The sequence below is a fragment of the Xylona heveae genome, assembly GCF_001619985.1.
Source record: "Xylona heveae TC161 unplaced genomic scaffold L228scaffold_2, whole genome shotgun sequence".
Lineage (NCBI taxonomy): Eukaryota > Fungi > Ascomycota > Xylonomycetes > Xylonales > Xylonaceae > Xylona > Xylona heveae.
Genome location: NW_017264194.1, coordinates 1,242,077 through 1,268,576, shown reverse-complemented (window position 1 = coordinate 1,268,576; position 26,500 = coordinate 1,242,077). Strand labels below are relative to the sequence as shown.

Genomic DNA, 26,500 nt, shown 5'->3' with positions numbered 1-26,500 from the left:
ATTGATCTGTGATAATATGAGATGCGTGCTTTTATAAGATTATTGTTGCAGTAAAGGAGCTTTCGTAATTTCTTCGTTTGCTCAGATGCTTCTTTAAGGTGGAAAATGTGACGTTCCCTGTCTATTTTACGTGTTCCTTCTCATCTCTTGAGATACAAATAATAACACTTTCAATTTACACAATCCTCTTATCATCCTTGGCAGTCATGTGTCCCCATGCAAAAGCTTTTCAATATCTGCTTTCAACGGCGAATCCGTAAACTGGAGGAGTACTACTTTCGTATATCTTGAATATGAAGAGAAGATATTATTGTAATGCGGAGAAATGGATCGAGAAAGTAAGGAAAACAAGGAAATATCTTTTCAAGCATGAGCTGTCTACCTCTTTGCATTCGAGCCCTAACATTAAATGAGAGCGAGGCTGACCAGAAGAGCGGGCGGGGCACGGCTGTGTTCCCGACACAAAATGCATTTCAATTGACGATATCCTGCAATTGTTAGCTGGGTTGCCAGATCCTAAAGATTCTGCGTACCTCAATAAGACCTATTACGGTCTCGATTTTGATTTGATCTTCTTGCTCGCCTTCATCTTCCTTGGCTACCTTCAAACCCGAGAAGCCTGCACTGGTGGCCAATTTCCGGAGGAGGTCCGGTGTATGACTGTTCTGTGGCTGTGTTGACGACACCAGTCGAGTGAGGATGTGAGCTATTTCCAGAGTTTGGACATCTCGAGAATTTTTTAGAAGGTTATGCAAAATTCCCATCAAGCTGGGTGCCCTAGAAGTCTGAGTTAGCGACATGGTGATAATTGTACTGAAGAAGTTCCATACATCATTGCAGTGACTTCTGGTTTAGTCCTGAATACCGGCACAAGAAATGATAGAATCTGCCCTCTTATTGAATCATCCTGCGCAGAGCAATCGTCCAAGCAGAGAGCTGCATCAAGCGCAAGTTCAGTCAGACTTAAACGTTCGAGATCAAACATGTCGTAGATCCGTCCTGGTACTTCAGTAACAATGGTCCGTGGTCCTCCAGTAAGCCATAAGATTTCATTTTTCTCTTCCGCTTCTGTTGCTCTCGGCAATAAGTACGTCAAATAAGGAATTAAAGAGGGATCCTCTGGGAAGCATTTGGTTTCTGGTATATCGGAACTGAAAATTTCCAGGAAAGTGTTTGCGGTGGTCTTTCCGATTTGTCTTGGAAGGGGACCGCCGATGGCTTGAATCAACGTAGTAACGACAGCCGCATGGAAAAATTCTAAGCTAAATTGGACCCCGCACCAGTCGTCGAGTTTCGATAATCCCTTGATCATAGGTGCCCTACCTCGGAAAATGAGTAGAAGCAAATCGCGGCCCTTCAAGTTGGAGAATTTGGAAATTGCTCGCAAACTTGTCTCTAACAGAGAAGCAGCGTTATTAATGCAATTTAAGGGGAGCACCCTGAATAATGAAAGAGCAAGCCAAAAAATCTGGACAGTGTATCGCGAGGACGTAGTCAAGTTTTCCATTAGCTTTGATAAACTCCCAAGGATGACGATAAGCATTTCATCTTCGTCATCCGCCGCAAAGGCTTTGATGCTACCACGAAGTGCTACCAAAATTTGATAGAGAAGGTCATCATCAGCGCCCCCTTGAGCTAAACAGCCCAAACTTGCAAATGCTCTTGGTTGCACGGCAGGATTGCTTTGGAATGCACTGCTGGACACTATGCTCATCCAGCGTGCCCGCCAGGTGTTAGCTAAATCGACAGAAGTAGCTCCGAGACGGATGACGTCCACAAGAGTCATTGTGAGGCTCTCAATCGCGGCTATATTAGAACTGCCAGAAGATTCCATTTGTGAATCAGATTGCAGCATCCAATGAAATAAATGTGAACCTTTTCTTAATATCGAACTGAGTAGAACTTCCAACGGGTTCAGATCGCCCTGTCGACCTGGTGCCACGAGTGAAACGGAACGTATTGTCGTGATTAGAAGAGCACGGGTGATAGCCGCAGCATTTCTCGATCCGCAGTTGTAGGTAATGACAATCACGTGGAACATCTCAGGGAGGAATGACTGTACAAGGTGTGGACACTCAAAAGAAAGAGCCTGCAGTATCTTGAGAAGAGAAATAAGCTCCGGCCAAACATCATTCTCGCACAATGACTTAGTTGGTCGCAAGGAGCTTCGATTTAAGGCTTTGCGGATTCGAGCCACAACTTTTCCTAGCACAAGGCCTGTTCCTAGGCGCTTAAGAATTGAAGAGAAGACATCGGTTGTCGTCTCGTCGTCTACAGCCACCTGAAGATATCGGAGCATCTCTTCGACAACACTATCGATAAGCCAGTCATCCTTTGCAATAGCCGAGCATATTGTGTTTTGAATTAAGAAGTCCAATTCTGGGTGTTTAACGATTAGAGCGATCATTTTCCGTACTACAGAAGCAAGTTTTTCTCTTCCTCTAGTGGAATCCTCGTCTGAAGACAAGACATCACTGCGAAGATTAGATACCCAGGGAGTGATATAGCTCAGATAGTTTGCTCTTTGTGATTCTGAGATGCAGTCCCAGCCGATAAAAAACTCCATCAGGAGGTCATATGTCAAATGGACTTGTGAGAATGCTAGATGCTTGCTAATATCAAGAACCAGGGCAGCTGGATGTGCAGGAACCAGAATCGATCTCAGTGAATGGGCCTCAGGGGAAATGGTCTGCGGCAGCAGAGGCAGCGTTGAGATAGCTAGATGGATAGAAGGTCAGCTAATAAGTAGTGATATGAGCTTTACAATAGATTTACCTCCGGCATTAGTCGCGAGATCTGTAAGGGAAAATCTGTGCTTTTTCCCTAGTGAGCACAGAAGCCTATACGATGAAGTCCGCAGAGATGGATATTCGCTAGTCAGATTTGTAAGGCATATGTTAATAAGGCTTCCCGGTACGTCGTCAGACTTGATTATGCGTTCCGAGCCTACAACTTTGTCCGAGCCTTTGAGGATTTTGGATTTGGCAGCACGCATTGCTTGCAAGATATCGACTTTCCTGGGACTCGTGAAAAGCATGATTATCTTGCCATCTCCTGTTTTGAATCCAAATGAGTCGTTATCACGTCCCTGTGTACTGTGGGAGGCCTCCTCAAGATCGGCGAGGCGGAAAATATCATTGATGGCTGCCTGCTGTCGAGACCCAGGAATAATTTCTTGCTTTCTAGTTGTAGTGACTTGCACAAAATACCCGCCTATCTTTATGACCACATCAACCTTGCCTCTTGTCTTAGACAACCTTGTAACAGGCTGGAAAACAAATTTGGAGTCCGTCACGACGGAGACTGGAAGAATTGTTAGATGTGGCAAATTGAGGAGAAATTTCACTTACTAGTGCTTTTCGGTAAATGAAGCGCTCCCAGGTTGAAGTGTGCCTGTAATTCCTGGAGGCTTCCAATAGTCCGGTATTCCACATTCCTTGGGTTGAGTATATGGTTAACATCGTAAATCGCATTGCGAACAACTCTGCGGAAGCATTTCCGATACCCGCTATTCATATTATATGTATATATCCTAGAAAAGTTGTTGGCCATTTCCTGAGGTGCAAACAAACTCAACTTCCGAAACAGATCGTCTTGGGGTTCGTTCATGCTACTGTAACATGTGGCATCGATTACGACTCCAAATTTTCTTTGCCACATGCGGCTTGCAATCTATCAACCGTCAGCGAGGCAAAACAAAGTAAAGCATAAGCGTGTCGAGTTTGCGGCTGATGAACTAACCTTAAAAAAGCAGTAGAGGATCAGGTCTTCGTCTAATCCTTCAAGTTCAAGCTCTCTCAAAACCACACAGATTACCGGAAGGCCATCCTGCATCTCTCGTTAAAATATGTCTGAAACTTGTTTTCAATAGCTACCCACCTTGCTTTCCCCTCCGGCATATATAGCACTGGCAGCCGGCCTCAGCGCCCCAGTCCCTGCCGCGTTGCGTATCATGAATTCTTGAAATCGGCAGTAGGATTGGGGGCTGCTCGAAAAAATCTGTGGAGGTACCCAAGTCATCTCCACCGGCGGTGCTCCAAGTTTCGACAACAAGTCGGTGAAGCGTTCTGGTGCTGTTTTTGAGCGAGAAAAGGAAGTTGCTCGACTCGTATTTGACGCCATATCCTTACGCATTGTTCTTTCTAAAGCGTTGAGACGGTGTTTGATCATTTCCCAGTGGTCGTAGATAAATTTATGCAGCGCCACAGAAGATCCAAACTCAAATGTTTCATTGCCCACTTCTTCTTTCTCTTCTTCTTCTTCTTCTTCTTCTTCTTCTTCTTCTTCTTCTTCTTCTTCTTCTTCTTCTTCTTCTTCTTCTTCTTCTTCTTCTTCTTCTTCTTCTCCTTCTTCTTCTTCTTCTTCTTCCTCCTCCTCCTCCTCCTCCTCCTTTCCTTCTCCCTCTTCGGCATCATCTTCTTCTAACTTGGTGGAATTCTGCTGCTGCACGTTTTTAGCGTTGAACTAACTTCGCAGTCAATTCCGAGGGTTGCTCAGATGCCACTTACTGATAGCTCTCTGAGAAAAGTGCTGACTCGATAGATATGAGTACACAAGAAATCGTTCAAGGGAAGCATATAATATTCCTTTGCACCGAACAGAACGTTGTTGGCCAAATTTTGTAGAACTTTAGCAACCAGCAGCAATCCTCGACGAGCCGATTTCGTAATAGGAATGTCAATAAGCTGCTCCACGTCAGGCGCAACAATTGCTGGACAAAAAAATCGTAAGAAGACAAATGATCCAACTGCAATAAATTTCGCTTCCGGGAAGCGTCCTGAGACCGCCGATGCTATGGTACTACAAATTCTTCGGAAAGAGGCGGGAGCATGACGTCCAGATCTGCAAATACTATCGATGAGGGCAATCGCTACCTTCTGCAATTTCAGAATATTACTTTCAACATCCTCAGCTCTACCGACTCTAGTGGGGTCAAGCTCAATATCCAATTCTCCAGGAGAGGATAGAAGCTGTGACAAGGTTCTACCGAGGGTCTTTTGAAGGTAGCAGGAACCTTTCCACCTAGCGTAGTGCGAGAGAACTTTGGTTGCAATGCAGTTCCGTCTCAATATCTCGGATTCATTCTCTAGAAGAAACGAAAGTGAGAAATTAGACACCATATCAGTTCAGGAGGCAAATTTAGAATTACCAGTCAATTCAATTTCGTGAACAATTAGCTCTTTGAGAAATTCGTAGCCTAGACCTCTCGCTTCGAACACATCAATTAAAGATACAGTCACCTCATCTAATCCGTTGTTTGGGGAGCATTCAGCTAAGGCAATCCCAATCCTCGGATTGCGGATAAGGAGCTAATTTGAGTTTGTTAGATTTTTTTATTGTTGGCTCGTTTGGAAGGCAGAAAGGGAGATGGTGAAGGATATTTTTAAAGTAAAACACAATTGGATGTAGTGACTGACTTACTTGAAGAAGAGCCGCGTAATTTTGAATGAGGGCAGGATCAGATAATCTGGTCAACTCACTGCCCTGCACTACAACATCACATAAAACACGCATAAATACAATCCTTAATCTGGGATCATTGTGATAGCCAAGATCAAGTACTTGCTTGAGACCGACGTCAACGTTTGCACTCAAAAGATTCGAGAGGCCCGTTATTGCAAGGTCTGAAGCAGTGTGTTGTTCCTCACGTGCGGATGAACTGGAAAAAATGTCCTTCTGCGGGGGCCGATTTGTATCTGCCTCTTTTAGGACAGAAATGAAGCTTGTAAAGTAGTTGCGAAACCTATCGATGCGTAAATCTGCAGAATCATTTTCGCTCGTATCATCCATAAATTGCAATGGCATATGATACGTCAAACGCATCAAAGCCCTGAGACATGATCGGTCAAGATCGGCCTTAATCTTTTCCAATCCCGCAGGACTCGACCTGCTTAACCAGTCAAAGAGTACCTCTGCCATTTGGTTTCGAATGCGCAAATCGTGTCGAAGTATTAATATCTCGGCTTTCCAAGCCACTCCCTCAAATAGATGGCATATTTTGATCTTCACCCGGAGCACATTGTTCGTATCTCGCAAAGCGTGCAGAAAGCGACACAAACGAAGGGAGATTTGACCAAAATCTACAGGAGATGACGACTCCTTTGGGTGATCTAACCGACTTGAAACGATAAGACGAAGAATAGATGCTGCTTGCTCTATAAAAAGCAATTGCCGTTCAGAGGTCATACTTGTTTGCGGTCCGATCATGGTCTCAAGCTCAGAATCCAGGGCCAGTAACAGTTGTGGATGGAGCACCGCATGAAGCTCGGAGCCAAGAACATCTTTGATTGCTTCCTGGGCGTAGATCTTTCCGCACACAAGGATTTTGAGAGATTCCAGAAGGTACTTTTGAGACAAAAATGCTAAAGACTCCTTGTCGTTTGAGACTTCCAGACTTGTAGAACGAGGATCAAGGTCAACATCGCCATCGGGCTTGCACACGCTTCCTAAAGCAGCGAGAAATCCCGAGTAGTTGCGCCATTCAGTAAAATAAGAAGCCTCTGACATATCAAAGTTCCTCTCAGGCAGAGTTTCCTTCCATGACTTATCATCAAGAAAGTGTTGATTGAGTCGCGACCATCGCAGGAACACAGTCCGCCAAGCTCGTATCAGCCCAGCAGTCGGCTTTGATATCTTCAACAAACAGCGGCGAAGTCTTTTTTGAAAGGCAACCATGCCTGTCAGTCGAAAACTTCGAGAAGAGATTTCGCAGTAGACTTCAAGATTCGCGGCTACTGAAATTAACGATTTTACTTCTTCCAGTTCCTTTTCGTACAAGCGCCCTTCATCGCAAATATATGTGAGCGAGCTCATAGCTTTGGCACACATTGCCAGATCGCTGGAACAGAGATAGAGTAAGAGAGCTGTTTCCAAGTCAGAAGAGGCCGCTAGCCTTAAGTCATGGTGTTGGGTTTCTCCGCTAATCATCTTTTTATAAAAGTTTGTTAGTGAACATATCATGGCGAGAGCGAAAACGTGTGGGAAATCCTTGAAGAGATGCAAAAGAAAGGGGTATAGTCCTTGCCTTGTCTGCTGAAATTATGCACAGTCTTGACTCGAGAAATGTCGCACTGTAATCGAGTAATGTTTTAGAGGAAGGCTCGTCGATGGTGTTTAGCAGACCTCTCGCTAACATTAACATAATCTTGGACCTATCCGAGGACAAGTCAATTACGTCCAGGGCTCCCAGAACGAATGACGATAAGAGATGGCAATTGGAAAGAGGGTGAAAGAGGAAGAGCCAAAGGAAATTGTTTTGGAGCTCAATAATGAGATTCGGCTAGATTTTTAAGTAGAACAACTTACGAAAAATTCCAAAAGGCTGTGGGAGAGCGGCCGCCACCTGTTCGGAGTTCTTCCCTGTCAAGTACGGTTACAGCCATTGACTCAACGATTACTTGTCCGCCGAGTCGAGATATCTCGGGATTAGGCGCTATTATATACTGAAGCAGGCATTGATATTGGCGTTCTTCCTCGTCCTTCAGCTGGACAACTTTATTGATGTCCTTCAGGCAAAGCATTTCAGGGAGTAGGATGAAGAATGTTAACGCAACGCGAATTATAGCCGTGTTTTGAGTGGCAGCATATCCATCTTTAATGTACTCGGGGGGTAGCGGGCCATCGCTGAAAGCATCGCCCTGAACCCAGTGTTGAGCTGCCTGCTCGTGATCAGCTAATGTCAATATGGTTACAGGAAATGCCTACCAGTAGATTCATCCAAGCAAAAGGCGCCATCTTGCGAAAAATGGAGAAAAATCGTCGTGGATCAGGTTGAATTGCAAGCTCGCAGCATGCGTTCAGTATGATGAATGCTAATTTTTCATGATATTCGCTTTCAGAAAGCTGCGATAAAATATTGGCAAGGATGGAATCCGGATCAAGCTGCGAAAGGACAATAAGAGCCTCCACTGTGGTATTGAAACCAAAAGGAATACCGTCAACTTCGAGTTGCGGCTGTTGAGGTGTAAACAATTCTTTCTCTAATTGGGCTTTGACCTCCATTATACAGGTCCACACCCCAGAATCAGAAGGAAAAATGTGAGTTAGCTTGCACAAAAAAATCAGGCATTTCGCTGCAGCATTGCATTGCTTGGGAGAGCGGAGATTTTTTCTAATCATCTCGATAAATGCGCATAGATCATTGATCATTTGGTTTTTGCCATCCGTTTCAGTAACTGCTTCTGGCAAATATTTCCACTGCACGGCCATCAAACAGCAGATCAATTGCCAAAACTGAGCATCTATATGATAGGGGTCTGAATGTTCGCAGCACGTATTGCAGAGGGCTTTAGCGGCTTGAGCTATTTCAATCGGCGGTCTTTCCCCGTCCGTGGATCGACATTGGCGTTGTTCTAGCCATCGCAGGATTGCGGGGGTGAGCAGGCGTGCAACATAGTACTGAACGGGACTTGGCAGAACAGGAAAAGAGAAGCTGGTCTGTTGAAATATGATAGCCAACTTATCTTCATCCACCCGAAATTGTGAGACTAATTGCATAGTAGACATGTTCGCGCAGTCTGCCCTTGTCCAGGTCGCGGACGGCCCGACATCTTCTGCGCGCTTGCCTCCAAAAGATGCATTTTGAAGGCTGTTGAAGCTGCTCTTCCAGTAATTGAAGACGGTGCCCCAATTGGAAACCGATAAATACTGCACAATCCACCAAATGGCGCGATTTCTTCTGCAATTTCCATTACTTGAATTGAGCGCGTATTGATGGTAAGCATATCCGGGAGAATCACTTTTTCCAATGCTGGAAAACCCTATTCGATCAGATGCATCATCTGTAAGGGAAGGCGGTTCTAAGGATGTCAATATTTCGAGGATTCTTGAAACCAGAGTCTCCGCAAGCGGAGAAGGGTTATTTGTCCAAATATCTGGCACGGTGTGTCTCTGTTCCGTATTCAACCACGTATTTTCCAGGAAAGATTTGCCTTCGCCCATACAAAATGACAATGATGCAACTGCGTCCCCTGCGAGTGGAAATCGATTTGGAATATAGCGACAGCAGGATTCATGGCCGTTGAGTTTCGCCCAATTGCAGAAACAGCATTCAGCGACGAGGCAGAGGAAAGCCGTTTCCACAGGACGATAGTCTACTCCGGGAAACTTTTCATGTAGCGGTGCCTGATGACGCTACTAAGCTTAGAACATGATGAATCCTAATGATCCCTAACCTTTGAGAGTTGTTGGAGAAAGTTCACCAAGCTGTCAAGGACCTCGGCTAAGGAGCCTTCACTCGCAGCAACCAGACTATCTCTGTCAAAGTCATATCCACCCACTTGATCAATGCCTTTCTTATCGGAATTAAGTAGCTGAGGAAGCTTGAGCCTGTTACTTAGCCCGCTCATCAAATACTCCAGGAGGCGCACTACCTTGTTTCCCAAATTCTCGACCAAGAGGTTGATAAGCTTGCGTTTAGCATCCATATGACAGGTGGTATTTGCGAATTGACAATGTCAGAGCTTCTGGGCTGGTTGGGAGCTTTGGGAACGTTGTCTATGTGGCATTGATTGTGCTTGTTATGTGTGATGACGAAACCGGTCGCCCAGTACTATTCTATACAAAATGAGTTTCTGGATCTATAACTGATTTTGTCGATTAGTCATGTATATTATCAAGAAGCATCGTCGTTAGAGGCAGTAAGGGAGGGCAAGGATAGGAAGTTGTCCGGGGAAGAGACCGTGTTGCGCTGTACTTCGTTGCTCAGCGCGGTGATGGACAAGGTATATACCTTAGGTAAGTAGGTATTTATAGGTAAGGTAGGTATTAACTATATATTAGGTGCTCGACATCCCGCCAATTAGACAACCAAATCTCGTTGCGCTCTTGCTGAACCAAATAGCATTATTTTAAGGGAATTGCTTCATACACACCCCCTTTCCCCTCGCGCACACCCCCCCATGTAAATTGCCTGTTTAGGAAAAACACCTCTCATCCTAGAGCCCGAAGGTACTTCAAATTACTAGCCTGAGTACATTCAAAAAGAAGACTCCAGGCTTTTAACCACAGTTTCTTACTCTACACACAGTAATCACCCTATTGTACCTCCAAAATTAGCTACATCTTGCTTTCATGGCATGCTTTGCTGACTTTTTGCCTCAAAAACATATATTAATGCTTTAAATAGGTTGTAATTGCAGTTATGCAATGCTTAAATATACTGCAGTAATTTAAGCTATATACGGTATGCATTAATTGTCAAGATTCAAGTTAGGCTCATAGCGAAGATGCTCGTCTAATTTACCATTATAGGTAACTTGGGGACATGGGGGGTGTGCGCGAGGAGAAAGGGGGTGTGTATGAAGCATTTCCCTATTTTAAATGCTCCATAACTCAGCGACCACGCATTGAAAATTGGCGACAATTTTATTAAAGCCTATCTGAGATATCGTACGTGTTGGCTCAAAAAAAAATTTTAATTTACGAATTTTCCTGCTTAATATTTATAATTTAATTGGCATCTGTCTTGACAACAGCACCAGCGAGCCCCAACAGCATCCTGTCGATTATCTGATAAGATCCGCGGTTGTCATTCATCCTAGTGACAGCGGTCGTAGTCTCTTTTCTCGGCTTGACTCAGTATACTCACTCAACATAATCTACCACGTCATATCCATGAGCCTTGGTTCTAAGGAAGCCAACATTTTTTGAAGGTATAGTTCTCCTTGTTTTCCATTTTTCCCTTCTTAATGAAGATTGCCTTCCCGTATTAAGACAACACAATGATGTATGGTTATGGGTAGGATCATTCCCCAGTTAGTTAATTCCCAGGTAGTTATGCAATTAGACTTCTTACTAACTTGATGGACGCCTTGGGTATACGAAGCGTAGCTTTTAAATAATTGGCTTTTCTCCACAATATTTTCTCTTAAATATAAGCGATGAGATAGTTTTGATAGCAAACCTCATGCCGCTTGCCTTCCCACAGTAGCACTACCACAATCTAGAACCTTTCCGACGTTTCCAAAATAGTTCTAGAATTTCACCTCTTTAGTATTTAGATGGGCCCAATTCTCTATAATATTATCGAGCAATATACTATGTACCGTATGGGTTAACTTTCTGCTGCGCTTTATATTGTGATATACAAACATTTCCATCGCTCCCTTTTTTTTATAATCTCGTTCGCTGTTTCAATTAAATTTACATATCAGAGCATGTCATAGCTTTGGCCAATTCAACTGCACAGGAAAAAAAATACCCCAACCGTACAGCGATATTCACGAAATTAATCAGCCCAGCTATAAAGTCAATCTTTCTTTTGAGCCAAGGACGCCGTCTGTACTAATATAAACTTTGAGTACATTTAACCCAAAACGCCGGCATTTTTTGGGTCTTTGCAACCCAGAACTGTTTGACATAGACTTTCAGTGGTGATATCCACTGTTGTATCCTCTGTGGCCAGGCCGGGGCCACAACGTGTTCCCATGGGTGTTTCCGCCATCGGGCCGCTGTGTGTCCCAACTCGAAGAACTGTTGCTAGTTGCTGGTTGGAATGATGGTGGTACCTGATACCCATAGGAAAATTGCAGACTTGGGCCAGTCCCGGGTGCTGGTGGGCCTCTTGCCCAATTACCGCCCACATGTGGTGCTTGCTGATCCCAGGTGTGTGCACTCGATGCCATAGAGACACTTGGATGCTGATGACCAGGAGATGCGTATGGCAAAAAATTCCGGTTTATATGTGCCGCAAATGGATTTGGCCGAGAGTTAGAATTGCTCCATTGTGCACCATTTCGATTACGGGTTTGCTCAGCTCGAGTCGGTGCACCTCCAAATGATCGGCCCGCACGATTCCCTCGATTCTTGGTGGCATCAATATCCGCACGATTGAGTACTGGAGGGGGAAATTCCACCCCGCGAAGTAGCATAGATTTGTGGATATGCCCGGAGTGGGGCATTTCATAGTGCAAGCTAATGACTAGTTGTTAGCACGAATCCACGCTTATCCCGCTGTAACTTACCTTATAGTATGGTCTTCATCTAGATCTGGCATTCCGCCTTTCTCCAAGGGAAATACCAGCGAGCTTTGGGGAAGGTATGTATCGTTTTTCTCGACTTTGCCTGCCAAGCCCTCGCTTAGTTTGGAGTTGAGCTTATATTTTGGAGCGCCCTGCCGTTTCGAGTAGAAATTTCTCACGACTTCGTCAAAGAGAGGATGTTGATCCGAGATCAACAAAACGTCTTTCCCCATCTCGTTTCTCGCAGCATCTTCGGGGCTGAGAAGTGGATACTTATCAGACATTGCTTTGAGGAGACGATTCTCATCGATGAAAGGGAGCAGAGCAACACCTTGCCATGCAAACTTTTTTCCGTTCAGGTCAATTGGAAATTTTTCGGGGTAGAAATCAATGATCTCGCTCTCCTCGTCGGTCATCAGAGATCGGAAGATTTCAGGGATTGCATGGTTTGAAGCAGCTGGCAATACGCCCATAAGTTGTTCAAATGGTCTAAAAGGGCTTCCCTTTTCGAAGTGTATATTGAGATCAGCCAGGTCAGTAAAGTCTGCTGCAAAAGGCGCATAGTGGTATGGATAATACCACGTCCAAGACGGGCAGCCTTGATAGTAATATAGTAGAACCCACGCAAGCCCTTCGACGTAGGATCTGGCTACCTTATGCCGAAATGACGTATCTTGGGGATCAACCCCAAATTTCTGCTCGTAATATCTCTCACTATATCCGTCTTCCCACAACCTTACCGTATCTTGAGGTAGGTCGTCTTTGGAAGTGGATGGACTTGACAGACCCGGGGTGTGACGACCAGGGGTGCCACTATCCTCATCCATAACATCAGCCTTTCGCTTACCGAGACCAGAGGTATCGGAGTTGGTCAATGTTTTGATATCCGTAGATCCGACTGCTGCGGGAAGTTGCTCAGATTCATCCACGACATTCGAATTGGAATCGCCTCCCTTGGCACCCAACAACTGGCTTTTGATAGCGGCCGCAGCACTTTTATTTGCAATATTCGCCTTAAAGATTGCGCCGCGGTTAACTGCGATATCGTGTGTCATCAATCTAGCCTCCTTCGAAAGATGACCCTTAGCCGGTGCAAACAATGGAAGGTCAGATGACGAAGGGACATGGTTGGATCGCCTTGACTGGAGATCTTTCGATTGCATTGGGCTATAGTCTGGCGATTGTCGTCGTTTAAGGCTGCGTCTATCTTGGTTTCGATTTTCCTCTTCTAATTTCCTTCGCTTCGCATTGGCCTCTCTGCGCTCTTCAACTTGTCGACGGCGCCGGAAAATTGCCGCCTCTTGCTTCGCAAGCCCAGAAAGAATGAGCTGGGCTCTCGCTAGGTCGACGTGACCATCACGTGTGAGATATCCTCCCATTACTGGAATACAATCCTTCCAGATAGCTATTAAAGTATCTATGCCATCTTCTCTGATGTCGAGGCAAGGTAAATGCGGCAAGAAGTCGTTTCCTACGAAAAAGCACATGAATACCCAATCATCAAGAGCACGTTCCAAATCAAATCTAAAAGGTTGATTAGGAACCTGCAGCTCAACTGCGAGGTATTCTCGAAGTGTTGAAACATGAAGCCATATGAAAGGTTTCCGAGGGTGCGCGGCATTCTTCTCATCGTGTTCACCTTCAATCTTTTTGGCCTCGCCCCGGCATTCTTCAGCCCTATGGCCCTTTTGTCCACAGATCCGGCAGGTCCTTGCCTTGGATTCTTGGAAGAAGACATCTTCTCGAAGGACATGAAAATGCGGTTCATGGGTGGCAAGGCCAAGCATAATGAGGTCAGCATCCTAAATATCTATTAGCATACACCTACTGAGAATTCCCGTGAAGACATACCAAGCCGTACATAACATGCCTCGTATTCGGGTCATGCTCTGGAGAGGACCGCTGTGAGCGGATAAATTCCATTATCTTATGTTCTCCCTCTCCGGGAACCGTGGCGTCGGAAATGATTATTTTTAACTAAAAGAAGGTCAATACAGTATTTGAACGTTTCCTAAGTAGATTTCTCAGACCTTTGCCCAAGCTGGGTCTGTATTTAGTTTATAGGCAGTCCAATATCTCAAGCTAGCTGCGAGAATGTCCATGAAAGGAGTTCCTGGGGTGATAGCATTGCTATCCCATGTTTTATTCTCAGCAGTCACAGAAGTTCCCTCATCCGTGGCACCTCCGTTTTTTGCCCGCAACATCTTCAAGAACTCCTTCTTATCCTCATCCTTTTCTTTAGCTTCCTGAGCTGAACGGAATCTCCGAGATCGTTGCTGATTCATCTTGGCTCGAGGGGCAACTCCATCTTAGATTTGAATATCAGTAAATTTATACGATAATGTTACGTTGGAGAAGCAAGCTCTTCAATGATTCGGAACTCCTCGTTGTCTCGAGAGTAGAATGATTTGATAGGCTTATAAATGTGCCATATCTGCAAGACTTACCGACGGCAATCATTAACAACTTCCGCGGGCGTACCATCTGAACTACCCTGTCGGTGTATTTGAAAACTTCCAACATCATTTCTTCTTCTGAAGCAGGAGGAGGTCGATCTTCAGGGTGCGAGCACGGATGTACAATGCCATTCATATCCAAATATAGATTGTCCATCTCTTCTCCATTTGGATTGGGTCTGGTACAGTCCACGGGGATTTCTAGCCCATCGATACTTCGAGGTTGTTCCTCGACGACAGGAGAGATAATCTTGGGATATTTCTGAGACAGCCATCGGAAAAGAGCCGGCACACCCATGATGCGAATGAATTTGGTGGAATGACGTATCAAAAACCGGACTATTGAATGCGCAATTTCGTGGATTGTTTGCTGAAATAAGGAGCTTTGCTTTTGCTCCCACGATAGCTCTCACTCACAGTCTGGCATGCGTCTTAAGCAGACAAGGAGAGTGTGTGATTTTCGGTATATTCCCATCCGTTATTTTCACTAGATTCCGGGAGCCACCAAATCTTGAAAATTGATCGTTCTGTGTCAGTTTTTCGTGATCGGTCGCTCTTGAGATTTCTTCACCCCAGGCCACTAGTTAGATATCAAGTTAGACGGTCCAGATTTACCTCCCGCTTACCTAAGGGCCGCTTTGCCCTTGCCGCAGTTAAACTAACGCTTGCCGAAGACAAGCTACAGCACGGCGTTGACAGTATTCCGTAGTGCAATCATTCAGATTAAGAGCGAGGAGGGTTAACGACGGCCAAGCATCTTTTCGAGACAACTAGAGCAGCATATTCTGGGCATCAAGGCTTCTTACTAGCGTGCAATCAGGACACATCAATTCACTTCTGAAAGACAAAGGATATCAAATTACGAGGCTCGCGATTTGGTATCCCAACTGGTCCAACTAATGCGTCTCTGAATCCTACTCGATCATCATATTCCATCGGAGACGATTCTCTGCCCAAATCAGAATCAGCGCTTTTTAACGTCCCACTGCAAACGAATTATTTCAGTCAGTCGTATCCTTTGGCCGAAGGCTTGCTTGGACAACTGGATTACATGCCAGGCTCCCTCATACAATCAAAGACGGTATATTGAGAATAGAGTGTAAGAAGTGAACTATGTTCTCTTCGGATTGAGTCGGCCGTCTTTTCTGTCATCTTACAGGCAGCCCGTGGGAGTGAATCTGTTTCCGGGATTCTGAGCGTCTTAGATTCATAGCAGCAAGTGTTATGAAAGCCTGCATCAATTGAGGGCAGAGATGTTCCGTATACTCGAGTCTCAAGCACCTGCAAAGCAGTCAGCCACTGAAACAATCAATGTGTTGAGTAGCAGATTGGCCAGCGCATCCTTATTAGAAGATCGTCGTGCTGCAATCCTAGGGCTTAGGAGCTTTGCGAAAGAGTATCCTGCTTCTGTGGCGTCCGGCGCTTTAAGAGGCCTTATCAGCAGTCTAAGGAGGGATATTGAGGATGTCGACACAGTTAAAATTATATTGGAGACATTACTCATATTATTTAGTCCCAATGAGGCGAGTGTATGTTCATAGCAGAGAATGGACGCATGCAGTGCAAACGTGGAGAGGAAATGTTGACCTCAAGTATTTCAGCCAGAATCGTCGGACGACATTGCGCTTTGGCTAGCAGATGAATTTACACAGGTGATTGTTTAAAGCCTCGGACGCGTATTCCAAGCTAACCCGATAAATAGCGACAAGATAACATAACGATCCTCCTGAACTTACTCGAAACTACTGAATTCTATAATCGTCTCTATACTTTGCAGCTGCTCTCGGCAATATTGTCTGCCCGGCCTGAACGAACTCAAGAGAGCATTTTGGGGGCTCCATTGGGAATATCTCGCCTTGTCTTGACGTTGGACGATCGCAGAGAAGCAATCAGGAATGGTATGAGTTATTTTTCTCCGGAAACAGTGCAGAAGTAAGACTTATCTAGTGCTAAATTTTATTGTAGAGGGATTGCTACTGCTTGTTGCTCTCACACCTTCATCATCGGAGTTGCAAAAACTAATTGCATTTGAAAATACTTTTGAGCGGCTCTTTCACCTTATCCATTTGGAGGGCTTGCTAACCCAAGGGGGGATAATCGTGCAGGACAGTCTCTCGCTCCTTGCGAATCTGCTCCGCTTGAATGGTCCGAATCAGACTCTCTTCCGTGAATCGGGCTTCGTGGGGAAGGCAGTCTCGTTATTGAGCGAGGGTTATGATGACAACGTCACTCAAGGCGGGGCTGAAAATTTAATGACCTCTCAAAGAGAGAAAAACACGTGGGGTTTACTAGCGACATTAAGATTACTTCTTGTGCCTGGAAGTTCCGGCACGAAAGCGAATCAATTCGCTTTTTGGCAAGCAGGGCTTTATTTTCAGATCCTGCGCTTTGCTTTAGACCGGGGTGTACAGTCTACTGTGAGATCCGAGGTAAGAAGAAACTGGAACCCGGAGTGGTATTGGGTAAGTTGCTGACAGGTTTTTTAGGCACTTCTGACCTGCGCCGATCTTATCCGAGACAATTTCCGGCTCCAAGAGGCTTTTGCTCAGTATGAGGTTACGTCGATCTTCAAGATCACGAGTGAAGAACAGGGTCGTGACAAAAACAACCCGAGGATGTACGTTATTGATGCGCTGCTTCAACTCATCCTTGAAACCTCATCGTTCAAAATTTTTGATGTTCGCTTTGCTGCCTGCGAGTGCATCAAATCCTACTTTAATGGTCACGATTTAGTTCGACTGCATTTTCTCAGGAGAGCTATTGAGGGTCACAAATCTGGCGGCGACGCTACAGCAAATGTCTTGTCGACTTTGATGAAGGACTCTGTGATCGGCCAGTCCAACGACCCCTACCGCACTTGGTTTGCCTCTGTCCTTTTCTTTCACTTGCTGTTTGAGAACCCTGAAGCAAAGGACTTGGCATTGAGGGTTACAGAGGGAAATGAATCGTGCGGAGAAGAGGTAATTACTTGCATACAGGCCATCACTGGTAATCTGATTTCAGGACTTCAGAGGAATGAGGACGAAAGAGTGATTGTCGGGTATTTGATGGTCCTCTGTGGATGGATGTTCGAAGACCGCGAGGCAGTCAATGATTTCCTTTGCGAGGGAAGCAGTATCCAGAGTCTGGTTCAGACGATCGCCCGTGACGACCAGGAAAGGCCAATAGCTCAAGGGCTTTGTGCAGCACTGCTAGGCATCATTTATGAATTTTCCACGAAAGATTCTCCCATCCCAAGACGAACAATACAGTCAACCCTCTTTTCACGGCTTGGGCGAGAAGCATACGTGCAGAGGCTGAAGAAACTTCGCGAGCACCAGTTTCTTCGTGATTTTGAAGTCCTGTCTAAGGCAAGCGGCACAAATTCAATCATAGGCCCGCCGGATGTATTCTTCGATCAGACGTTTGTGGACTTTCTGAAGGATAACTTTAGTCGCCTTATCCGAGCTCTGGATCGTGACCCAGGCTTTGAAGTCGTGCTGCTGACAAATGACGGAATTCCGAGAGATCTAGTTGATTCTCTTCGGGCCGAGTTGGAGAATAAAAGCCAAGTCTTGAGAAAACTGGAAGTTCAACTGATTGAGAACGAGCAAAGATACGTACGAGAAAAAGAAGAGGAGGTGCGAGTTCGGAGCGAGCTGTCCAACGAACTGAAGCGCGTTACTGCTACGAATCAGCATATCCGGAATGATTACGAGGAACGTATCCGTGACCTAGCTGGAATGTCTCAACGAGCTACTGGGGAGCTTGAAAGGCGGCATGCTGAAATTGTGAACGCTCTGGAGGCTCAGATGAGCACTAAAGAGCAGGAAACTGCTCAGATCATCGGAACGGCGCAGCGTGAGTTTGAGGATGACATCTCGAGGCTTCGGCAGTCGATTCGAGATCTTACATCAAGAATTGAGGAAGAGAAATTGCATCATCATACCGTTTTGGAAGACGAACGTAGAGTGTCAGCGGAGGAGATCTCTGAAATCGCAGCTCGTCTTCGTTTGGCTGATGCTCGCGCCACAGAGGCGGAGCTTCGGGAGCAACAAAGCCAAGATGCTGCACGAGAGCTACAGGCACAACTTGATAAAACCGAACAATTGCTTGCCAATGAAGTCCATATCCGAACAGGAATTCAGGCAGAAATCGACGATTTGCTGATCGTGCTTGCTGATTTGGAGGAAAAACGAGCGAAGGATAAGGTAAGTAACCTATCGACTTACAAGCCTGGAATTGTTCTAACGGGAGATAGCAACGGCTCATATCACTCGGTGCTGAAATTTCTGATAATGAAGGTGATAGCAATGATAGTGATAATAATACTTAATTTTTACATAGTTAAACTCTAACTTCATAATTTACTATGTTTAGAAAATATAAAAAATATATTTTAAGGTAAGTTTATAAATAATTTTAAGAATTACATAAAAATAAAAATTCTAAAAAAAAAAAAGTATAATATAAAAATAATTATTTATTATATATTTTTTAAAAAATATTAAATTTTTATTTCTAGATTATTATAATAAACTTAATATTAGCTTGATATTGTTTTTTTATGTTTTTTTATCTATACTTAGTGTTAGTAGCAATACTTTTTTTTTAACTAGAGTTTTTATACTTAATTAGGTTTCTTAATTGAATTTAAAAAAATTTAGTTAAATTTAAATCTATAAATTAAGTTCTATAGTCAATAGATTGAATTCTATAATTAAATCTTTTGATTTATTTAATTGATTATTTAAGCATTATTAATTAGTTATTTTGCCTTCTAGTATTTTTATTAATTAGTACTTTATTTATTATATAAATTTATAATTAAATTATATATTTTTTATAATAATAGTTACAAGGATAAAAAAAATACTAGACTAAAAATGTAGAGATATAATAAATTTAATGGTATCATAAAACAAGAGGTACATAAAGATAAGATAAGAAAAGAGATAGAAATTTATAGTAGAATAAGTAATTATAGTAATTATAGGTAATTATAAAATGATTAAGATAATCAAGTATAATTAATGAAAAATTATATGAAATAGATTGATTATATAAAGAGAAAAAATTTTCTATATAGTTAAATTTATTCTATATAGTTCTTAATATTAACTATTTAGTATTTATTATTTAGTTGTAAGGGCCTTATCTTGTAACTGTATAGTAATACCTGGGATACACAAGGTAGTTACAAGCTGGAATAAAGCAGAGTAGAAGTAATAGCTAGGCTCTATGTAACAAAAGTAGAACACTTGTCCTTTGGCAGAGCATTCTATCTCATAATATATATGTAGCATATAGCTGCTAGACTATCCTGTAACTGTTATGCATGTAATATGCTAGGTACTTATAAAGGTCTAGAGCAATGCCATTGTTTGTTAGGCTGGTCTGGACCTAGCTGCTATGACAATTGCTCCTTCCTTTTAAAGTAATTGTCCTCAATTATGTAGGCTAAACTATTCCTCAAACCTTATATTTAACATACTTGTAATAAGGTGCTAACTTACTTTATAGCAGGTAATTAATAACATTTAACTAACTTCTCTAGTAATGATTTCTAGGAGGTATTTGTCCAGGTCTAGTTTTGTCTTTGTCTAGAAGGTTTCTATTTTTAGTTCTATTAGTTTATAGAAAGCACTACCTCTTTGACAAGTAGCTATCTATATTAGTGTTCTAATAGTTACATGCATTTAACAAGGTGCTAGTGTATTAGTCTATATATATCTTGAACTTTCTTTATTACCTCCATGGTTCAATAGGGCTGGGCTAGATTTTAGTCATATCCATGATAGAGCTGATGGTAGATCTTCTTGATTAAGTAGTAGTACATGCTTTCTTTGTACTATAGTCTACATGGTTGTTATATTCATTAATAGTTTGTAACATTTACTTAATATCCTAGCATGGTATGTTAGTCCTAGTAGGTTGTTCTTTGTTATACATACTATCCTGGATTGATAGAGTGTGTTTAGCATGCATAAAGCAGTCTGAAAGAAGTTTGTTAACCTGTTAAGGCATAGTTTGTTACATCTAAGGTCCTTCATTTATATTGTTTTATTGATAACAATAGTAGTGGCTGGTATTGAACAATATCAATAGGTAAATAAAGGTATCTTGGCACCTCTTTCAAGTAATTGTCTCCATCTATAAAAGGGGCTTGTCTTGCCTACTTTCTTCATTACATTCTATAAATTTCTTGTTTTATTATTACCTTTTAGTAAGTTCTGTCTTACAATATATGTATGATATGCTTTTTGCTAACTGTATAATGCTTTTTTAGACAATATTTTTCTTTAGTTTTTTCTTTTATCTCTTTTTTTCTACTCTTTTCTTACTCTCATGATAAGTAGTTGCTTTTGTAACTCTATAACTACTACTAATACATGCTAGATGTCTGCTATAGCTGCTTCTGCACCTCTGCCTCTCCTCCTAAATGGTGATAATGATAGTCATTGCTAGCTTCATGATTAGACAAACTATACTAAGCAGGAATTATTAACCTAGCCAAATGACAAGTAGTGCAAGCATTGTCTTTAATGCTTCATTTATGATTCTACTAGCCAATTTAAATGCATCATGCCTGTAGAAAACAAAAACTATTTACACTATACTACTATTAACTACAAGTGCCATTAGATAAGTTTTCATTCTTTTCCTGTAGTACTTTTGAGATGCTAATGACTGTCTTTATTAGCTTACAAGATACTTCTATAATACCATTCAAAAGCTTCAGGTCTATACTATTCATTACTATGCTAGTTAAAAGAGTATTAAAGGCATTGTCAAGCAGGCCTATACTTTGGACAGTGTTATGAAAAATGTAAACAAAAAGAAGAAGGCTACTAGCATTTTTCCTGCTACTAGTGCTTCTACTACTACCATTCCTTTCCTTGCTCCCTACCCCCCTCATTTTGACTTATTACTAGCCTTGTACTACATCATAGACAAGCTACATATTTCTAATTTAGTATGTCTTCTACTATTGTCTCCTGTTCTGGGTGCATACTAACTTATATAGGCTAATTACTATCAAGATGATTTGTATAATTGAGACACAAAAAAGAATACCTACAAGGCTAACATTACTGATACTAGTAATGAAGATAGTAATCTAAAGCTTCCTATAGTTTGTAATAAAGATAGTAGTGTAGAGGAGGATGATAGAGAGGGTAGGGATGGAGAGTAATTAGTTACTTTTTCAGGTTCTCTTTACCTGCATTTAGCCATCATGCTTGTTTTCTTTGTTTTGTTTTCTTTTAGTTTTATCAAAAGATTTTTCTATTACCTTTTTGTTCTGTGATTTACATGCATGTACTTGTGCTTTTAATATACTTGTAGTTTTTTTTACCTTTCTAATTGTCTTGTAGTATTCCACAATCATTTTCTAAGCATTTTGTAGGTTGTAGTATGGCTCTCATGAATTGTGTTCTGTAGAATAGCTTTTTCATTTTACTCTATATTGCTAGATGCCTCTCCTGACATATATGTCTACTATGTATTCAATAGACCATTCTTTGTTGTTATTAATTTATATTAGTAGTAGGGGTTCTTCTCCTTGACATTTGTAGTAGAGTTCTAGATATGATATATAAAATGTATAATGTAGCCTACCATACTTGGTAGGTAGCTTGAGGTAGTAAGCATTTTGGTTAATAGGTTTTTCTACCTTAAATAGTTTAAGAAATCTATTAGTAAGCTTTTTGCATGGTTTACATATATGTATATATTGTAATAAGAGTAGAACAAGGTTACCTAGGACAAACAAGATTGACTTATACTTTTTGTCATAGTATTTTTTCATTGTCTCTTGAGCTACTGTCTACAGCTTTTGATTATTATACTATACCTCCTCAATAGCTTGTACCATGTCTTGAGCATGTAAGGTGTAGCTGTTGGTGTTTGATTCAAGTTCTAGGTTTACTTAGATTGATGAACATGTATTTAGCATTAGTTTGCTTGGCTTCTTGCCTGTTACTACATGTATGCTATTATTGTATATGAATTTGGCTATAGATAACAATTTTGCCCAATTGTCTTGTTAGTCATTTATGTAGTATTGGAGGTATGCTTTAAGGGTCTAGTTTTGTCTTTCTGTTTAGCTGTCTATTTGTGGTTCAAACATAGTTAACAAGCAGTGTACAACCCTAAAGTAGTGACAAAAAGTAGTCCACCATGTAGATGTAAATAAGCTACCTTAATTTATAATAATTGATTTTGGCATTTTAAATGTTATAACTCATGCTATAAGCATGTGTTTTGCTAGCTTTAGTGCATTAATATTTTTAATACAAGGGATGTATTTTATAAACTTAGAATATTAGTTAACCATGATTAGAATTAAATTATATACTACCCCCCTGCTCATTAAGGGTAGTAGTCTTGTTATAAAGTCTATTAACAGGTCTGTACCTAGTCCTTCTAGCTCTTTAGTAAATACTAATAACTCATGTAACTTATATCTAGGCTTCTTCATACATTGACATGTATTACATGATGCTACATACTTATAGATAGCATTTAATATACCTAGCTACTAATAGAGTTGTTCTATTGCTTTCTAGGTATAGATGCATTCAAAATGACTACCTGTCCAGAGATTATCATGGTTAATTTTAAGGATCTCTGCTCTTGTAGCTTAATCATCTAGCATGAAAATTCTACTATCTTTTAGCACTAAGCTAGCATGGTTAACACACCATGTTCCCCAGTATATTCTATCTTGGATGTATTTTTTAGGCTTCTGTTCCTACTTCTTGTCTTTATACTAAGTATCCTTGGATTGGAGATTCAGAAGATAATGTATTAGATCAAGGACAAGATTTTCATCAAAGGCCTTAGTGCCTTTAGCAGCCTTTTGTGCTGTAAACCATGTACTTGTAGTATATAGAACAATGTCTTTGGTGCCTTCATGGTCTTTTTTACTCATGATGAACTTGCAATTGATACATTTATACATTTTATCTGTCTGTTAGATGGTGAGATTTATGCTTGTAGCATAGTGTCTGTACTATAGCTTTCTCTATAGTGTTGGTAATAGAAGTTTTCTTCCTTTATATAGGATGTTATAGTCTAGTTTTCTTAATAAACTATCTACAAGGTTTAGTTGGTCCTTTCTATAGCTAACATTGAAGTCAAATGCTAATAGAAATTTTGCTCAATGTACTTGTTGCCTACTTAATGCTTTTATATGTATAAAGTATCACAAGTTTATATGGTTCAAAAGGACTTCTATTTCTGTATTACTATCCTCCAGGTAGTGTTGTCATTCTTTGAAGGCATCTATAATTGCTAGGAGTTCTAAGTTATGTATATTGTAGTTTTGCTCTACTTAATTTAACTTTCTTGACCAAAACACTATAGGGTGTCATGCACTCCCTGTACTCTTAGCCATTTTGTTACTTTGCTAGAACAGGATTGCTCCTATTCTCTTTCCTGAAGTATCTGTTTCTAGATAAATCAATAGTCTAGGGTTAAAATGTTGTAGGATTGGTACTGTTGTAAAGCATGCTTTTAGCTTATTGAATGCCTGGTCTACTACAATGGACCATTCTAATTTTCCTGGTTTTTTCCTATTCTTTATGCCTTTCAAGCATTCTATTAGTGGTAATACAATTTTTGAGTATAGAGCAATAAATTGTTAATAGAAGTTTGTAAATCTAAAGAAGACTTAGATGTCATGGAAACTTTTAGGAACTAGCCAGTCCTCTATGGCTTTAAGCCTGCTTTTGTCTATCTCTACCCTAGTGGTGGTAATAGTAAATCCAAGAAATAATATAGAAGTCTTAAAGAATTTACATTTTGATAGTTTTGTAAATAGTTTGTATTTGTGTAGTCTTTCAAGTACTACTTGCATGTACTGCTCATGCTCCTCTTCTGTTTTGCTATATATAAGAATGTCATCCATGTATATAACATAGATGTTGTCTAAGAGGCCTGCCAGGGCTTTATTTATATATGCTTAGAACATTGCTAGTATGTTTGTAAGTCCAAATGACATCACCATATATTTAAATAAGTTATAACAAGTACAGAACATAGTTTTCTACTTGTTACCTTTCTTGATGTATATGTAGTAGTATACATCTTGTAAGTCTAGTTTAATAAATATTTTTACACTACTAAGGTAATTGAAAATTTCTTCAACTAGTAGTAACAAGTAGTGATTCTTAATTGTTATATTGTTCAATACCCTATAGTCAACATAGAGACACATGCTACCATCTAGCTTGGGTACAAATAGTACTGGTGCTCCTGCTAGTGATATTGATGATTAGATCCATCCTCTAGCAAGGTATTTATTAAGGTATTGTCTTAAAGCTTTTAACTCTTTTTTCAATAGCTTGTACAAGAGTTTAAATGGTACTTTGCTTTCTAACACAACATCAATAGCATGTATTGTATAGGCATGGTCAGATAGTATCTCTACCTTTTCCTCAGAGAATACATCTTTATATTCCTGGAATTCTTTTAGAAGTACAGCTTTGCTTGCTATAAATAATAGTTATACTACATATTGTTAGGGTGCATTTCACTGTCTATCTATCAGTTTACTATATATTGGAAATATATATACAATGTATGCTGTAGTGGTTTTCATGAATTTATTCATTTTGTCTAACAAAATAACTTGGACTTTCTCATTTCTGTAAAACTAGCATGCTTTGAACCATCTAATATTAGAATCTATAGTTTCTAGCCATGGTATTTCTAGGATAATATTATATCTTTCTATATTGATAGTAAGATAGATTTGAGTAATATCTCTATAGCTATTACTTAAGTCTTTCACATATATAATGCATGTCATTTCACTATATATTGATACATTATAACCATCAATTGTTATTGTATAGAATTTTATATCTTGAATTTTAAGTTCTTGTTTCTTTACTATTTTTTAAGAGATAAAATTGCTTTCTGCTCCAGAATTAATCAATGTATATAGAGTGTAGTCACCAGTTAGTAAATATAGTGTTAGATGTAGGATAAAACATTTTAATCATTTTGCTCCTGTAGTCTTGCAACCCAATGCTACAGAAGCTGTCATTACTAGGTTTTTATGTTTTTTGACTTGTTTTTTTTAGCTCTGTCACTTTCTTGAGATTTTCTACATTTAGCAGCTTTATGTCTGCTTTTCTAGCAGTTGTAGCATTTGACTAACAAGCATTTAGCATATAGCTCTGGTATGCTTTTTTGCTATTTAGAGCTGTCTTTGCTTTTTGTTGTTTTATGTAGGTAAGGTGTATATCATCCTTTGTTTTACATTTGTTTCTCATGCACAGGTCTGACTGTCTGCTTGGCCTTGAGTGTCTTTCATTCCTGTCAGAAGATGTCATCTTCAAGTCTTATTGCTACTGTAATTACTTGTTCTTTACTTGTAATTTTGTTAATATTTTGACAGACAAGTTTCTTGAGATCTGGGCCTAATGCATTAAGCAGGCTAAATCCTTCCTCATTATTACATGCTAATGAGGGTAGGTCTTGACAAAGAGAAGCCATATGGTTTGCAAGCTCTTGAGTTGATTGTCCCAGCTTGTGCTCAAAATTTTTAAGCTTTAGGCTTACATCACATCTGTAGTTGTCAAGGTCCTTTAGTGTATTCTTTAACCAATTTGTATATTCTTCCCATGTCTTAATTTTGAAGTAATATTTTCTCATCCAGGATTGAAGTAGCTTTCCAACAAGGTATGTAGCTACTACAAGCATACATTTGCTACTTAAATCCTTGTTTTTTTGAATATCTTATAGACAGGTCCATGCATTGAGATATTCATTGAGTTTGGCTATATTTTTTCCTAAATATTTTGGAGGTTTTGCCAAATGGTTATGTAGTAGGGGAGTACCAAATATAGTTACTGCTTGAGGCATGCTGGTAGCTTGTTTAGTATTTAGGTTGTTTGATTTTTCAAATTCATCATCATCTAATATGAATTGCTCCTGAAGTTGTTTTATCTTTAGTTAACAATGTTATGCAACAATTTCCTCTTTGAGGTGTTCAAGTTCTTCTGGACTATTAGTTGCATATTGTACATCTACTACCATGCTGCTTGACAATGTCTTAGGTATAACCAAGACCTGTACTGGGTCATTGGAATT

At 40.9% G+C, this 26,500-nt stretch overlaps 3 protein-coding genes across 3 annotated transcripts; 1 reads left to right on the top strand and 2 right to left on the bottom strand.

Moving 5' to 3' along the window:
- Positions 1–27: 27 nt before the first annotated feature.
- L228DRAFT_227164 (hypothetical protein) lies at positions 28–8,747 on the bottom strand. The gene is made up of 13 exons (XM_018330440.1): positions 7,705–8,747; positions 7,306–7,658; positions 7,025–7,151; positions 5,422–6,927; positions 5,150–5,309; positions 4,509–5,086; positions 3,880–4,443; positions 3,742–3,828; positions 3,351–3,672; positions 2,776–3,303; positions 831–2,718; positions 534–777; positions 28–488 (listed from the first exon to the last, which is right to left on the bottom strand). The coding sequence occupies exons 1-13, from the start codon at positions 8,503–8,505 to the stop codon at positions 474–476; spliced, it is 7,173 nt and encodes a 2,390-aa protein (XP_018190770.1). The 5' UTR covers positions 8,506–8,747; the 3' UTR covers positions 28–473.
- A 302-nt stretch (positions 8,748–9,049) lies between these two features.
- Positions 9,050–9,511, bottom strand: L228DRAFT_64215 (hypothetical protein). Its single transcript, XM_018336793.1, has 2 exons — positions 9,372–9,511; positions 9,050–9,320 (listed from the first exon to the last, which is right to left on the bottom strand). Exons 1-2 carry the CDS (start codon positions 9,423–9,425, stop codon positions 9,159–9,161), a joined length of 216 nt encoding a protein of 71 aa, XP_018190769.1. The 5' UTR covers positions 9,426–9,511; the 3' UTR covers positions 9,050–9,158.
- Positions 9,512–15,669: 6,158 nt separating this feature from the next.
- L228DRAFT_265692 (hypothetical protein) lies at positions 15,670–18,731 on the top strand (the record flags this gene model as incomplete). The annotated part of the gene is made up of 6 exons (XM_018334751.1): positions 15,670–15,945; positions 16,018–16,068; positions 16,119–16,314; positions 16,382–16,845; positions 16,903–18,606; positions 18,657–18,731. 6 exons carry the CDS (start codon positions 15,670–15,672, stop codon positions 18,729–18,731), a joined length of 2,766 nt encoding a protein of 921 aa, XP_018190768.1.
- Between the last annotated feature and the right edge of the window lie 7,769 nt (positions 18,732–26,500).